The sequence below is a fragment of the Ranitomeya variabilis genome, chromosome 3 (assembly GCF_051348905.1).
Source record: "Ranitomeya variabilis isolate aRanVar5 chromosome 3, aRanVar5.hap1, whole genome shotgun sequence".
Classification (NCBI taxonomy): Eukaryota; Metazoa; Chordata; class Amphibia; order Anura; family Dendrobatidae; genus Ranitomeya; species Ranitomeya variabilis.
The window spans coordinates 245,202,199-245,216,239 of NC_135234.1; the positions used below are offsets into that span (position 1 = coordinate 245,202,199).

Sequence of the window (14,041 nt, forward strand, 5' to 3'; positions counted from 1 at the left end):
TTAAAGGGCCACTGTCACCCCCTCCACCCGTTATAAACTAAAAGAGCCACCTTGTGCAGCAGTAATGCTGCAGTCTAACAATGTGGCTCTTTTAGTTTTTGATTCCGTTATTCCCTCAATAAAGCGTTTTAAAATTTGCCCTAACTACCTGTCTGTAGACCTGCAGACGCTCCCCCAGCTCAGACGCTCCCCCAGCTCCCCCGCCTTCCAGCGTTATTTGCGGCTGCTTCATTCCAAACGCTGGAAAGGAAACCTGTATATTACGGCAACGCTGGAAGGCGGGGGACCGGGGGAAAGTCATGCCCAGGAACCCCAGCCCCGCACTGTGCATAATGAATAACAGTGCAGGGCGGGGATTCAGCAACAGGGTGGCCGCACTGCCCGCACAGGTGCAGTCAGGCACCCTGCATCTGACCTATGACGGACAATGAAGACTGCGCCTGTCCCAGGCAGGCACGCACAGCGCAGGCGCCGGATTTAAGAAGAAACAGTGCGAAGGGGGCGGCGACCACATCCCCAGAAGAGAAGAGTGACGGCCGTTGGGAGATTCACAGAGGAGGCTTCGGACCTGCCTCCAGGTCTACAGACAGGTAGTTAGGGCAAATTTTAAAACGCTTTATTGAGGGAATAACAGAATCAAAAACTAAAAGGGCCACCTTGTTAGACTTCAGCATTACTGCTGCACAAGGTGGCTCTTTTAGTTTATAATGGCTGGAGGGGGTGACAGTGGCCCTTTAACTGCAATAGCAGAGCTATGGGTGCAGAGAAGGGGTTAAACTTTTCCCTATGCAGTGGAGCAGCTTACCCACGGTCCTGAGCTGGTGTCCCTAGGGAGGAAGAGAGGGAGGTAGCGTTTTCGGCTGTATCTCCATGCAGCAGTGGAGTCCCAAGATGGCGCCTGAGACTTGCAGGGCTCTTCTCGTTCAGAGCGAGAAGCGCCTGAGCAGTGGGCGGGATTTTTGAACTGCGGCCTAGTCCGGCTGGAGAAGCCGGGGACTAAATTAGTGAAGCCGGCCAGCGGAGCGCGCCGGCGGCCACGCCTAACGATCACCGCTGGCATCTAGCCAGCGGTACCTCTCCCCAGGGACCCGGACTGCATCTTCCCACGCCGGCAGTGTGAGGAAGAATAGTACTCACCGAGGAGGAGCCACCTCCAGCTCAATCGATCCTCCCTGTGTCGGGGGACAGAGAGCATCCTGAAGTGTGCTTGCCTTCTTAGGGGACTTACAGCTGTGCCTGCCACAGGGGGCTTATGGCTACTGTGGAGACTACGAGATGCCAAGGTGGGGGCTTGAGTGCGGTGGAGCCCGGGAGATGCACATGAGAGTGTACTCTAAGTGCTCGCCATCTTACAGGGGGGAGATCGGGACCATATAGTAACCGTCGCCCTAGCGTAGATTAGGCGTGCCCCAAACGTCGCAGGAGAGGTAAAGGGAGATATACTCGCCGTGCTCGCCTGTTGATGGTTCGGGGGAGAGCGGACCCTAAAAAGATCCGTTGCCCCCTTCAATCCGTTAATTAAAAAATAAAAATTTATAGTAAATTTAAAAAAAACAAAAAACGGGGTCTGAGACAGACCCAAGTGCCTCCTACAGACACTAAGCAAGAACTGAGTCGTTATGGCCAGTCAAGGGGTGTATACTGCAGGAGGAGGAGCTAACTTTGTGTTTACTTAGTGTCCTCCTAGTGGCAAGCAGCATAACACCCATGGTCCTGTGTCCCCCAATGAGGCGTAGGAGAAAAAAAACATTTAAGAATAAACCGTGTACTAAGAAGTAAAGATTTATTGGGTCTCATATGGTCAGCAGTACAGTCTCAGTAAAAATATCGCCTTAAACAGCCAGTTTCTGCTTTCTATTTTTGGGACAGTATTACTATTACATATAACCTCATGACATGTTTACGTTAATTTTGTATATATATTTTAGGGGTGACATTTTAAGAAATGCCTGTGTGTAAGGGTGCAGTCAGACTGACGCATTACTCTTGCAAGGATTGTATCGCAATCCTCTCCTGACCGGAGCGTGACAATGTATTTCTATGCAGCTGTCACGCTCCGGTCAGGAGAGCCGACAGCCGATCCGAGGATTGTGTTGCGAGCCTTGCTTAAGTAATACGGCTGCCTGGCTGCACCCTAAGCATAATATCTGTGAAACCATCTAGCGTCCACTTTACAACCACAACTGTGGTCAATGGCTTTCACCATCACGTGTTTAGTGCGGAACGCAATTGATGTAGAAAACTAAGACCACCAGGGCCATAGATGTAATAAAAAAAAGGCATGTAGATGACCCATTGTTATTTTTATTCGTGCGCAGCTTACACTGGGCATACAAATAAACGTTGGCTCTGGAAAAAAAAAAAAAAAAAAAAAGGAGATGGCTTTGATGCAATTTGGAAAAACTGCATACAAAAATGCAGAAAGAGAAAATGCATAGTGATCGTCGGTGTATTTGGTTTGACTAAGCTTTTATTTCATTCTCACAGCTCAGTAGAAGGTCTTCAAAAAAAGTCACCTCAGTAATCTTCATGCCCGCTGAGGTCTCCTGTATACTACGTACATGATCTATCGCATGTTTGAGCATCTGATCTCTGTGTTCCTGTATTTCCTGCGTTTCTTCCTCACCTACACCAGACTTTAAATACTGCAACATGTAAGTCTTGATTAGCTCTCCTTCCTCTATCAAGGTATTGTGAATGCAGGGCATGTCTTCTAGGGTTGCCATGTTCAGCATGTGTATCAAAGCCTGGCAGATCTGTGCTCGTAAACTAGAACAATATTTAAACTCTAAAAAATCTTCGGTGTCTTCACTTTTTTGCAATGCTGTAATCAAAGAATTCCAAATCTTGCCAAACTGTTCAATACTTCCATACTGTTGCCTACTTGAAGGTGTAGATAGCGCCATTGCTGATTTGATCCGGACTTTAAAGTTCTTACAGGATTTGACAACAGTAGTGAGGGCATTATAGGAATCAGTGCTCCAGGTCGCTTCACCTGAAAATCAAAGAAATTTTAGCTTTTAGTATCTCAGGAGAATGATTGTGTGAGATTATTATACACTATCATACACACATATATTATATACACACATCCATCTATATAACATGTGACAAGTGGTGGTGCCTCAACAAATATTACTTTGTTTAAGGACTGGAATAAAGATGATTTGGCGTAAGGTAGGTCACATTGTGTGATGAATTAGATGAACTGTGGTGTGACGTCCCCACCGCGCCCCTGTTGCACCCTTGCTCAGTCTAGTTTGGCGGAGTTGGGAGAACTGGAGTGACTACGCCTAAAGATTCATCAAAGCGATTCACACCATAATTCTGGTGTAATGGTTTTGATGAATAGAGACCCATGCCAATATACCTGTATGACGGAATGATTTTTGCAGGACAAGTCATTTTTTAATCCCTTCTCAACTGGGCAATTTTGTATCCTCCCCCCATCCCTACACTTCTTTCAGCCACAACTTTTAATATTTTCCATCCAGATGAGAGACAAGTTGCAGTTCTGAATGTCATCATTCATTTTACTATTCAATGTACTGGAACACAAGAAGAAAAAAAAAATAACAGTGCAGTGAGATTGAAGAAAAAACAAAACAAAAACATTCTACAATTATTCCACAGTTTTTGGGTTTTGTTTTATAAGTTGTTGTTGTATTACCCAGCAGCATAAATCTCTTGGTCAGTACAATTACGGCAATACCGTTTTTTTTTTTTTGTTTAAAATAGTGAAATAAAAGATTTTAATAAAAAATAACTGTGTTGCCATTCTCCGAAACTTGTAACGTTTTAATATTTTTGGCAATTAGGCAGTGCGAAGGCATGTTTCTACATGCACGCTGACGTTTATTGATAGCATTTTGGGGTAGATAAAACTTTTTGATCACTTCTTAATGGAAGGATCTCGGTGACCGAAAAAATGCAATTAGATTTTCTCTCTCTAGCATTCACTGATCAGTTTAATTAATAATAGATTTTAAAATAGACCAAACCGTTAGAGGCATCAGTACTAAATACTTATTATTTTTAGTAGAAAAATAGGAATGTGGGGGTGATTAGAATTTTTTTTTTCACTTTATTTTTTAATCCCCTTGAAGGACTGGAACCTGTGATCATGCCATCACTGATATACTGCAATACCATAGTATTACAGTATGTAGTAAAGCTCCCAATCTCCCATGAAGCCCAACGACACGGAGCCCCCTGGCTGCTATGGCAACTCAGACAGACCACAAACAAGTCACAATAGGAGAGCGAGATGGGCACGAGAAAAGGTACTCTCCCTGGACTGTGCACTGGAAATGTGGCTGCCTAAGAATGACAGCAACATTTAAGAAGTTAACAGCAGTGTGTGGAGCTCAGCTCTGCTCGCTACTGTCAGAGGCCGATGCTGGCTGTGTAACACAGCCAGCACTGCACGGGTATGATGCAGTCTCCGCTCCTGAGCCTGCATCGCAAATGGGGACTCGACAGTGGATGTACTGGTATCTAAAACGTTGGGAAAACAATCTTTGTGGGATGGAACAAAAAAAAAAAACTAATTCCACTGTTTTTTGGGTTTTATGTTTGCATTCAGTTTTATAGTTTATGTTGCCATATACTCAGAGTAAACTTGCTTTCTCACTCCATAAAAGAAGGTAATAGTGGTAATGCGACTGATTAATTTTTATTCTGTATTTTTGTGAGGCAGAAAGCAGCAATTCTGGCATTGTAATAAACTGTGTGGGTACTTTCCCATGGTCCAGCACCAACTCCACGCTCCGTTCTCCCACAACATATGAAGCACCATAAACGTCTCTAACATGCAGTGTACATGCAAGCCGGATGTCAGGATAGGGCTGCCACCGTTACACGGGTTGAAAAAAAGACCTAGGTCCATCAAGTTCAACCTTTCTCCACCAACTATACATTCTGTGTCACTAAATTATCTATAACCAGTCTTAAACCATCTCGCTACCACACACATACACTGCTGGTTCTGCGTGCCACTCACCAAGTGGAAGAGCTGTGTTTTTGAACACATTACCGAGTGCGTAGCATGCGTTCCATTTCACTTTCATCGTTCCATCCCCAAGTACTGTAGCAATCAGGGCCTGAATTGAGCTTTCAATGCTTTCACTGAACCTTGGTTTTACAATGTGGTACGGCTGCAAAAAGTGCAGTAGGTTTCCCAATGCTCGAACAGCATTGCTTTTAACCTGTAATAAAGTAAAAATTGCAAAATATATTAAATACACACACTAAGAGGAAAAGCAAGATTAGTTTATTTGAGGTTTATTTAGTCCATATAAAATTATAGATAACTCATGAGAAGAAAGGAGACACATTACAAAGCCTACAAATCCTCAATACCCATTATGTGACCGATAAATCAATCCCAAACAAAATCGCACGACCATGACATCAATATGAAAGGTCCTAATATTGCACATAAGCAGAATGGCATTTTCTATGTAAATCATATATGATTTATGTGCTCGCTGCAGCCAATTACTGCTAGAGATATATATCTATGAAAATTGTATATTCACACTGAAGGCATCAAAACTATGAATTAACACATGTGGAATTATATACTTAACAAAAAAGTGTGAAACAACTGAAATTATGTCTTATTTTCTAGGTCCTTCAAAGTAGCCACCTTTTGCTTTGATGACTGCTTTGCACACTCACACTGGTGCTTAGCACAAAATTTGAATGTCATCAAAAAGTTAATCATTAGTCATTACAGAGTGATCTATTTCAAGTGTTTATTTCTGTTAATGTTGATGATTGTGGCTTACAGCCAATGAAAACCCAAAAGTCATTAGCTCAGGAAATTAGAATTCTTTATAACACCAACTTTGAAAAATGATTTTGAAATCTGAAAAGTTGGCCTACTGAAATGTATATTCAGTAAATGCACTCAATACTTGGTCGTGGCTCCTTTTGCATCAATTACTGCATCAATGCAGCGTGGCATGGAGGCAATCAGCCCGTGGCACTGCTGAGGTGTTCTGGAAGCCCAGGTTGCTTTGATAGCATTCTTCAGCTCGTCTAAAGTTGCGTTCCCGTGTGGTCGCAGCCATGCGTACCCAGCCCAACGCAAATGTGTACTTAGCCTAAGAGAGCGCATAAATTTGTCAATTCACGTGTGCCCAGTCTTTTGATACTTGTAATACATGCCTTCTAAGCAATCTATCCATCAACCTATGGCAGTTTTAAACAGAACTTGATCCTACCTGGCCATATGATTGTAGGCTTTTAGCCAGGGCGAGGTATCATGTTAGGTTAGGGTCTCAACATAGATACACCTTGTCACTGGCCAATTCATGTGAGCCCAATAGCCAATTTATGGCCAACTATCTTCATTTTTATGTTTTTTTTTTCTTCAGCAGTAATGCCGTTCCAATTTCATATATTCAATGTTTACACACTACAGCATTTCAGAGTGCAGCTTTAATTTGTTAGTTACATACAGAGTGGCTCTTGCACCTGTTCACATTTGTCTTTCTGTTTGGCAGCGACGGACAGTCTTGATATTTGATACTGACCCACTGCTGCCTCAGCAGTCATGTTACCGAAGGTCCGATGTGATCACTTCCTGCCTTGGCAGACACCACTGGACCCCAATGGTTTCAGCTGAAGAGTATAGCTTCTTTATTATTTTAACAACTCCTGCTGGACCAACAACTCTTGTACATGTAGGTGCGTACCTTATCTTTGTCTTTTGATGCTTCAGTTGCTGATTTCAGCATTTTTAGAAGTAACAGGTCTGAAAATTCTTCCTGAAAAGTATGTCCCATAGACTCCCTGAAATAATTTGTTAAAGAAACATAAATAAATATAGGAAAACAACATTTTCAAAACATCTTGATATATTCAGTATCAAGTATGAATGCCACAAGCAGAAATACATGCATTTACATGCTCTGCATGTTATCAATGAGGTTATTATTGGTTGTCTGAAGAATGCTCTGCTAGGCTTAATGTGTTATGATCTGGTGGCCTAGGAGCAGCACAATAGCATCATGCAAATTATGCAACACCAGAAAACGACAATCTTCCTGATGAGCTGGCGCCATACACATGGTCAGCTGTGTCCAAAACTGAGGTTTATTTTTAGCCAGCGGTGTAGCATCAATGCCCCTCAAAGGAATAGGACTCTGCAAAGGCTGCAAAGGGAACCCACAACGTCTGTCAAATTCTAAGTCCATTAAGTTTAAAGCGGCGCCTGAATCCACAAATGCCATGACAGAAAATGACGATAATGAGCAGATCAGGGTCACAGATAACAGAAATTTAGGTTGTACAGTACTGATGGTAACGGAATTAGCGATTCTCTTGGCACGCTTAGGGCAATCAGAAATAACATGAGCAGAATCGCCGCAGTAAAAACACAACCTATTCTGACGTCTGAATCCTTGTCATTCAGCTCTAGACACAATCCTATCACACTGCATAGGCTCAGGACTCCGCTCGGAAGACAACGCCACAGCGCGCACAACTCTGCGCTCGCGCAAGGGCCGATCAATCTGAATGGCCAGAGACATAGAATCACTCAGACCAGCAGGCGTGGGAAACCCCACCATAACATCTTTAACAGATTCCGAAAGACCCTTTCTGAAAATTGCAGCCAAGGCATCCTCATTCCATCTAGTCAGCACAGACCATTTTCTAAATTTCTGGCAATATAATTCTGCTGCTTCTTGACCCTGAGACAGGGCCAACAAGGTCTTCTCAGCACGATCCACTGAATTAGGTTCATCATACAATAACCCTAGCGCTTGAAAAAAGGTGTCTACATTAAGCAAAGCAGGATTTCCAGCTCCCAGGGAGAACGCCCAATCCTGAGGGTCACCGCGCAGCAGAGAGATGACTATTTTAACCTGCTGGATGGGATCACCAGAGGAACGGGGTTTCAGAGCTAGAAACAGTTTACAGTTATTATTAAAGCTCAAAAATTTGGACCTGTCCCCAAAAAACAAATCAGGAGTTGGAATTCTAGGCTCTAAAACCGGAGTCTGAACGATATAATCGGAAATACCCTGTACTCTAGCAGCAAGCTGGTCCACACGAGAAGCCAATCCCTGAACATCCATACCAGCGCCAAACTCCTGAACCACCCAGAGGTAAAGAGGAAAGAAAAGGCACAACAGACTACAGAAAAAAAAAAGTGGCTCAGCACTTTCCTTTCCTTCTTCTGAGATGCAATTAACTCATTGTTGGCCAGTTGTACTGTTATGATCTGGTGGCCTAGGAGCAGCATGAGACGTACTCTGGAGAAGGTGGTACCTGTACTGACCGCAGACCCTGAACTTAACACCGCAACTAGAAGTAGCCGTGGAATGTACCTAACACTCCCTAGACATCTCGACACAGCCGGAGGACTAATTACCCCTAGAGATAGAAAAGGGAAAACTATCTTGCCTCAGAGAAAATCCCCAAAGGATAGACAGCCCCCCACAAATATTGACTGTGAGAGGAGAGGGAAATAACATACGCAGACTGAAATCAGAATTTAGCAAAGGAGGCCACTTCTAGCTAAATAGAAAGGATAGGACAGAGTACTATGCGGTCAGTATTAAAACACTAGAAAATATCCACCACAGAAAGTACAAAATCTCCACCTCTAACTAAAGACATGGAGGGTATATCTGCATCTCCAGAGATACCAGCTTGGCTAAACAAATCCTTATACAGACCAAGCTGGACAAAACAAAACATGGAAAATAACTTGAAAGATCAGGCCCACAGCATGTGGACTGCAAAAAACAAAGCCAGAACTTATCTTTGTTGAAATGAACAGCAAGCAAGAGAGACCAGGCAGGGAAGTGAATCCTCCAGGAAACAATGGACAACTGGCACTAACTAAAGGGTCAAGCAAGACTAAATAGCCCAGTCAGAATTGCAATAAGTGGACACACCTGATGAATGCTGCGATCCAAAGACAGCAGCGCTACCACTTATAACCACCGGAGGGAGCCCAAGAGCAGAATTCACAACATTAATGCACTTGGGCAGGCAAATCATCAAGATCTGCTGCTGGCAGCAAACTTTGCAATTGTTATCCAATGACCTCCTTGATAGGAGACAGGTCCAGAGAAGCTGGAGACCATGGTAGGACATTATGGAATGCTCACAGTAGCACGAGCAACAAGTGGCCTGGCGTTGTGGTAATGAAAAACAGCCACGGTAATACCCACTCGTTCCACCACCAAATCAATGTAAGACTGATCCGTTGGAATACCTGGAATAATGACAAGAGGGGTCCGGATGCCCTACATTATTCCATCCCACACCATAATGCCCTTAGTAGCACATGTGGGACATTCCCTCGTGAAGACCTCTACACGGCATTGCCCATAAGGTTTCCAGAACCAATCTCCAGCCAGACAATGCTGCTGCTATAGGGTCCGTGAGTCGGAGGAGCATGGCCTCTCTTCTCAGCAAAAATATCAGCAGTACCCTCATCCTCGGGATGCAGATACCATCAAATAGAGTGGTGGATCATGAAGCTGTTGGCACTATTGAGCCTGCACCTGTGAGACTCGGTACACGGCAGGAATGATGAGGTCACTACATCGTGCCTGCTGTAAGGAGCTTCAGTATTGGCAGTGCATCGGGGAAACTCAGAATAGTGTTTCCTTTAAATGTCAGTACTTGGTGGTTTAACTACATGCATCACAGGACCCCCTCATTAGGATTGGAATTATGGGAGGATTATCTGTCTATCTATGTGGAGATCGTGTGAACATTGATGGCGCATATGGAGGAAACAGCGGTATGGACATCGGGGGAGATTTTCAGACATGCACACTTCTGTTTTGTTCTCCCATCTACAGTGCCTACAAGTAGTATTCAACCCCCTGCAGATTTAGCAGGTTTACACATTTGGAATTAACTTGGCATTGTGACATTTGGACTGTAGATCAGCCTGGAAGTGTGAAATGCACTGCAGCAAAAAAGAATGTTATTTTTTTGTTTATTTTTTTTTTTAAATTGTGAAAAGTCTTTTCAGAGGGTCATTTATTATTCAACCCCTCAACCCACCAGAATTCTGTTTGGTTCCCCTAAAGTATTAAGAAGTAGTTCAGGCACAAAGAACAATGAGCTTCACATGTTTGGATTAATTATCTCTTTTTCCAGCCTTTTCTGACTATTTAAGACCCTCCCCAAACTTGTGAACAGCACTCATACATGGTCAACATGGGAAAGACAAAGGAGCATTCCAAGGCCATCAGAGACAAGATCGTGGAGGGTCACAAGTCTGGCAAGGAGTACAAAACCCTTTCCAAGGAGTTGGGCCTACCTGTCTCCACTGTTGGGAGCATCATCCGGAAGTGGAAGGCTTATGGAACTACTGTTAGCCTTCCATGGCCTGGACAGCCCTTGAAAGTTTCCTCCCGTGCCGAGGCCAGGCTTGTCCGAAGAGTCAAGGCTAACCCAAGGACAACAAGGAAGGAGCTCCGGGAAGATCTCATGGCAGTGGGGACATTGGTTTCAGTCAATACCATAAGTAACGTACTCCACCGCAATGGTCTCCGTTCCAGACGAGCCCGTAAGGTACCTTTACTTTCAAAGCGTCATGTCAAGGCTCGTCTACAGTTTGCTCATGATCACTTGGAGGACTCTGAGACTGACTGGTTCAAGGTTCTCTGGTCTGATGAGACCAAGATCGAGATCTTTGGTGCCAACCACACATGTGACGTTTGGAGACTGGATGGCACTGCATACGACCCCAAGAATACCATCCCTACAGTCAAGCATGGTGGTGGCAGCATCATGCTGTGGGGCTGCTTCTCAGCCAAGGGGCCTAGCCATCTGGTCCGCATCCATGGGAAGATGGATAGCACGGCCTACCTGGAGATTTTGGCCAAGAACCTCCGCTCCTCCATCAAGGATCTTAAGATGGGTCGTCATTTCATCTTCCAACAAGACAACGACCCAAAGCACACAGCCAAGAAAACCAAGGCCTGGTTCAAGAGGCAAAAAATCAAGGTGTTGCAGTGGCCTAGTCAGTCTCCTGACCTTAACCCAATTGAAAACTTGTGGAAGGAGCTCAAGATTAAAGTCCACATGAGACACCCAAAGAACCTAGATAACTTGGAGAAGATCTGCATGGATGAGTGGGCCAAGATAACTCCAGAGACCTGTGCCGGCCTGATCAGGTCTTATAAAAGACGATTACCGTATATACTCGAGTATAAGCCAAGATTTTTGGGCTGAAAGTGCCCCTCTCGGCTTATACTCGAGTCATGATCGGTGGTGGGGTCGGCAGGTGAGGACTGTCATATACTCACCTAGTTCCGGCGTTCCTGTCGCTCCCCCTGCCCGTCCCACGGTCTCCGGGTGCCACAGCCTCTTCCCCTGAGCGGTCACGTGGGACCGCTCATTAGAGAAATGAATATGGACTCCACTCCCATAGGGGCGGAGCCGCCTATTCATTTCTCTAATGAAGCGGTAATGGTGACCGCTGATAGAGGAAGAGGCTGCGGCACCGAAGACCAGCTGTCCGGGGGAAGGAGCGGGACGCCGGGAGCAGGTAAGTATCGCATATTCACCTGTCCAAGATCCACACGCCGGGCGTCGCTCTGTCTTCCCGGCGTCTCTCTGCACTGACTGTGCAGGTCAGAGGGCGCAATGACGCATATAGTGTGCGCGCCGCCCTCTGCCTGATCAGTCAGTGCGGAGAGACGCCGGGACCGGACGCTGAGGAGCTGCAAGCAAGAGAGGTGATTGTGTGTTTTTTTTTTTTTTATTGCAGCAGCAGCAATGGCACAGATTTATGTGGAGTATCTATGGGGCAACGGTGCAGAGCACTATATGGCACAGCTATGGGGCAACGGTGCAGAGCACTATATGGCACAGCTATGGGGCAACGGTGCAGAGCACTATATATATGGCACAGCTATGGGGCAACGGTGCAGAGCATTATATATATGGCACAGCTATGGGGCAACGGTGCAGAGCATTATATATATGGCACAGCTATGGGGCAACGGTGCAGAGCATTATATATATGGCACAGCTATGGGGCAACGGTGCAGAGCATTGTATATATGGCACAGCTTTATGTGGAGCATCTATGGGGCCATAATGAACGGTGCAGAGCATTATATGTGGCACAGCTTTATGTGGAGCATCTATGGGGCCATAATGAACGGTATGGAGCATCTATTTTTAATTTTGAAATTCACCGGTACCTGCTGCATTTTCCACCCTAGGCTTATACTCGAGTCAATAAGTTTTCCCAGTTTTTTGTGGCAAAATTAGGGGGGTCGGCTTATACTCGGGTCGGCTTATACTCGAGTATATACGGTATTAGCTGTAATTGCAAACAAAGGTTATTCCACAAAATATTAAACCTAGGGGTTGAATAATAATTGACCCACACTTTTATGTTTAAAATTTATAAAAATTTAACTGAGCAACAGAACTTTTTGGTTTGTAAGATTTATGCATCTGTTAATAAATCCTGCTCTTGTTTGAAGTTTGAAGGCTCTAACTTATTTGCATCTTATTAAACCTGCTAAATCTGCAGGGGGTTGAATACTACTTGTAGGCACTGTATGTGGACGCTGAATAGAATTTCAGACATGCGCACTACTGCTCCGGACCTCTAAGTTATACGGACATGCGCACCGTTGTGCTGGACTTAGAGTTGTGTGGATGTGGTTTGGCTCCTGACATGCGCAGCTGGGGCTGTCTCTTGGAGGAAGGATTGGCTATTTGGACTTGCGCGATAATGCGCGCTGGATGCTGGGACAAGTACGATCACATGACACATGGCTTGGCAATCTGATTGAGTCATGCCCCCTATGGACACGCCTATGGGAAGGGTTAATTGCTATGGCAATAGGTGGGACATGGTATGTTTACATTTCTAGCGCCGAAGGCTTTTTTCTTTATTCTATGTTGGGATGTGTGTATAAGGGTAATCGGGGTTAGTGGATCTATGTTAAGATTGGGTGATGCAATGATCGTCACTCGAGTTTAATGGTTTTTTGTATTTATATGTGATTTTGTGATGTTATGTGTTGTTTCTATCATTGTACTGTATCCCTATTGGTGGATGGATAATTAAGGGGGAGGTACTAGGGGTATATAATGGTGGTTGGAATGCTATGTACTATGCTTGATAAAGGTCTCTTGACCGAAACGTCGCCGCAGGAGGCAGAATAAAATGTAAGCTGCTTTTTCACTGTCCATTGTGGCGCTGTCCTTTTTACTTTTTGGGTATGGTATTTATATCTGGGATGGACCCCCTGGTGTTGACGTGCGCCCTCATGCCCATAGAGGCGTTGTGTTTATAGGGTGCGGTTTAACTGCTCTTTTTTGGATTTTAGTACTTGGTGGAGCATCACACTGAGTGAGGGGATGGGCTATGGGGAGCCATAATACTGTGTGAGGGGCTGTGGGAGCCAACATATAATGTGTGGGTTGGGATGAGGGAGCCATCTTACTGAGATGGGTAGGCTGTGGTAGTCAAAATATTAAGGTGTTGTCTATAGAGGCCATCATACTGAGAGAGAGGCTGTCCATAGAGGCCATCATACTGAGAGAAGGATTGTCTATAGGGGCCAGCATACTGCGTGAGGGGCACTAGGGGACATCATACAGAGTGAGAGACTGTGATAGCCATCTTACTGATTGGGGGTCATCATTGTGAGTGGGAGATGGGCTTTGGGGGACATTACACTGAGTGTGTGGCCATCATCCTGAGTGGGAGGTGGGCTTCAAGACCATTATACTGAATAAAGGGTGGGCTGTAGGAGCCATCATAGTGAGTGGGAAGCTATGGAGGCAATATGTTTATTAAAGAGGTTGTTCCATGAACAAAGTAGATTTTAATCACTAGATCTTGGAATACAAACAAGTTCCAAAATTGGATTAGTTAAATAAAATGTCCCTGTGCTGAGATAATCTTATAACTGTGCCTCTGCTATGTACTGCGTAATGGCCGTGTCTGACTGTGCAGGGACATGGTCTGATCATACCACGGCTCCTGGGCAGGGGAGGAAGCAAAGAGAGTGTACAGTCAGACATTACA

The 14,041-nt window shown here is 44.8% G+C and overlaps 1 protein-coding gene across 1 annotated transcript in view; it reads right to left on the reverse strand.

Annotated features, from left to right (window-relative positions):
• Nucleotides 1–1,765: 1,765 nt before the first annotated feature.
• Nucleotides 1,766–14,041, reverse strand: part of HEATR6 (HEAT repeat containing 6) — a 112,609-nt gene continuing 100,333 nt past the window's right edge. The window contains exons 18-20 of the mRNA XM_077295326.1: nucleotides 6,705–6,801; nucleotides 5,003–5,207; nucleotides 1,766–2,995 (exon numbers count right to left, since the gene is read on the reverse strand). Coding sequence (XP_077151441.1) covers nucleotides 2,463–2,995; nucleotides 5,003–5,207; nucleotides 6,705–6,801 — 835 coding nt within the window. The 3' untranslated portion in view covers nucleotides 1,766–2,462. The remainder of the gene's footprint in view (nucleotides 2,996–5,002; nucleotides 5,208–6,704; nucleotides 6,802–14,041) is intronic.